The 3,045-nt window shown below is 39.5% G+C and overlaps 1 protein-coding gene across 1 annotated transcript in view; it reads left to right on the top strand.

The window, feature by feature from the left end:
• Positions 1-2,153, top strand: part of LOC104078802 (phosphatidylinositide phosphatase SAC2-like) — a gene marked incomplete at both ends in the record, with an annotated part of 10,134 nt that extends 7,981 nt beyond the window's left edge. The window contains 3 exons of the mRNA XM_009580583.1: positions 791-919; positions 1,624-1,791; positions 2,097-2,153. Of these exons, the coding sequence (XP_009578878.1) occupies positions 791-919; positions 1,624-1,791; positions 2,097-2,153 (354 nt within the window). The remainder of the gene's footprint in view (positions 1-790; positions 920-1,623; positions 1,792-2,096) is intronic.
• Positions 2,154-3,045: the final 892 nt, after the last annotated feature.

Here is a 3,045-nt window from a genome sequence, read left to right as displayed (position 1 = left end):
ACATCCAAAGCTTTGGTGGAACTCTAGGAGCATGAAGAGCTGCTGAAGCACTGCTTCAGAGTCTGGGCATTAGGAACTCCCAATACAAGATATTAGTCTTGTAGATACAAGGGTCTGAGATACAAGAATATGACTTGAAATCTAGATGTAGTACCTTCCTGTTCTTAGTCTTGTAGGCAAGAACATACTGTATCCACTAGGTGCTTCTGTGCCTCGAAACTGTACAAAAACTGATTTGCAGTGCCCTCTCCCAAGTACTTCAACTCGCTTACTCCTGAGGTTATCCCTGAATATCTCTAAGATGGAGCTTTACGTGTGAGTGTTTTTGGGGAAGAACCTGTCATATCTTTGCCCTCTGAATCAGGAGAGAGTATATGTATGTTTTTTAAGGAATGCTCTTGCTTCCATCCTGTTTTGGAATCTTAATTCTATAACTTGGCTTCAAGGGAAACCCTTACTTTGAATGTTGCAGAATTTTTTCCAAAAGAGAATGGATAAAGGAAAAACAATACAAGTGAGTAATACTAATTTACACTGTAATTTGGGTGGGAAGCTGAGGCAGGTCTAGATACTCAAGTTATGTCAAATTGAGGCAGACATTCTCACAAATGCCTTTTATAAAAAAGAGGGGGAAATATAGATAGAAACCTGTATGTTCCCCCTGTACTTCAGAGTGTCTCCTGTAGGCTTGTGGACATTGCAGTCTTTCTTGTGTAGACTTTAATTAAAATTTCCTTGAACTTGTTAAAGAGTGTTTAAGTATTGGCTTTAATTCAATATCATTATTTAGCTTTGTAAAAAGCACCATTTTGGGATAAACAAGCCAGAGAAGATTACGCAGTCCCCAGATGACACAAAATTTCTGCTGAAGACTCTTACTCAAATTAAATCAAATGTGTCTGCTCCAAATAAAAAGAAGGTAAAGCTTTCTACTGTTTTCTTATTTTTTTCAAAATGTTTAGTTGATAAGATTGTGGTGGATGATCAAATGGAGTACTAAGACCTAAAAAGAGAACTAGTGAAAACTGCAGAATGTGCAACAATTCTGTCTTGAAGTTCAGTTTAATTTTTGATTATTTAGCTGTTGCTCTTCTATGATATTTCATTTTGTAATTATATAATTTCAGCAGAATTACTAATAGAGTGCCTTCTTACCAGGATTTGCTTCTAGTGGGATTCTAAACTTCTACAAATTACTCTGCATAAGTGTCTCTTACCATACAGAATTGGAGACAAACTTCGGTGTACATTTCCTCAGAGAACACCATACAATCTTATCAAAATGCTTTTTACACAATAATGGCTTGGATTTGAAAGTCCAAACAATATTAACATTGGAACAGGTAGATGCAGTATTTCACAGAAACTCTTGAGACTGAACCTTATGGAGCTTACATTCAGGTAGTATGTTTCAGGGTCTGACTGCTCTGAATGCCCTTACTGGTAAAAGTATTAGCATGATATTTCTGGCCCTTGTGTTCGTCTCTGCTAGGAATTTTAAGATCCTGCTCCTCAGTGAGAAAATGTTTGTCCTACAGGGTTAGAAATGGCATTTAGCAAATATGGCTGGAGTCTTTTTCAATCAAAGAGAAAGACATAAGAAAACCATTACTTTTCTTTCAGATTAAAGAAAGCAAAGAAAAAGAGAAGCTGGAGAAGAGATTATTGGAGGAGTTGTTCAAAATGTTTATGGATTCAGACTCCTTTTACTACAGCCTGACCTATGACCTAACAAATTCTGTGCAGAGGCAGAGTGCATGTGAGAAAACTAACTTACCACTGTGGCGAAAAGTAAGTTGGGGGGGTTGTGTTTTTTTTTCCTTTTGGGAGATGTGCTGTGGTCCTAACTTGACTGGTCACGTTCTCTGCCGATATAATCTACAGCAACTGAAGATCTTGCCCTGTAACCAGCTTCAGTGCAAGGAAATGAGACAAAAGTCTCCAGCAGTGTGTCTTGAACTGAGCTGTTTATATTCAAAAGTAGTGAACACTAGACTTGTATGTACGGTTGTAGTGAATAACACTGGTGTCTTTACCAAAGATATTGCCAAACCTTACTTAAAATATTCAAAAACTGCCCTTTTTGTTTCAAACAGGTTGATGACAGATTCTTTTGGAACAAGCACATGATTGAAGATCTCATCAGCATTGATGTGAGTCTTCTTTCTAACAATAATGTGTATTATGAGAACCATTCTTCAGTTTTAGTTGAAATGTTTACTTAAGGCCTCATAGAAGTTTACTTAAAAACCTGCTTTGCAGACAGGTCAGGATTAGGGCTATGCCTTCTGAAGCTGAGCAGCTGGCATTACCTTCTTCCTCCAGCTGGCCTTCCAGTAGCCTTCTAGTTAGCCTGTGATCATTGCTAATGAATGCACATCAACTGAATTTAAAATTTTATTACAATAAAGCAGTGCAGAATAATTTGATGTGTGATATGTTTGTGCTGATTTCTGAAGGTAAACTTAAGATGTATTTATCTGTGTTATGGGTTAACCCCAGCCAGCAACTAAGCCCCACACAGCCGATCGCTCACTTCCCTCCCCGCGCCCCCGGTGGGATGGGGGAGAGAATCAGAGAAGTAAAGTGAGAAAACTCATGGGTTGAGATAAAGACAGTTTAACAGGGAAAGCAAAAGCTGCGTGCGCAAGCAAAGCAAAACAAGGAATTCATTCACTACTTCCCATCGGCAGGCAGGCGTTCAGCCATCTCCAGAAAAGCAGGGCCCCATCATGCGTCACGGTTGCTTGGGAAGACAAACGCCGTCACTCCAAACATCCCCCCTTCCTTCTTCCCCCAGCTTTATATACTGAGTGTGACGTCATATGGTATGGAATACCCCAGTTGAGTTGGCTGTCCCGACTATGCTCCCTCCCAGCTTCTTGTGCACCTGGCAGAGCATGGGAAGCTGAAAAGTCGTCGTAAACACTACTTAACAACAACTAAAACATCCGTGTGTTATCAATGTTATTCTCATACTAAATCCAAAACATAGCACTATACCAACTACTTGACACTTCGACACTGTCTCCCGTGTCATTCTCC

This window comes from Fulmarus glacialis, unplaced genomic scaffold (genome assembly GCF_000690835.1).
Source record: "Fulmarus glacialis isolate BGI_N327 unplaced genomic scaffold, ASM69083v1 scaffold8376, whole genome shotgun sequence".
Lineage (NCBI taxonomy): Eukaryota > Metazoa > Chordata > Aves > Procellariiformes > Procellariidae > Fulmarus > Fulmarus glacialis.
This window is presented reverse-complemented; position numbering and strand designations above follow the sequence as displayed.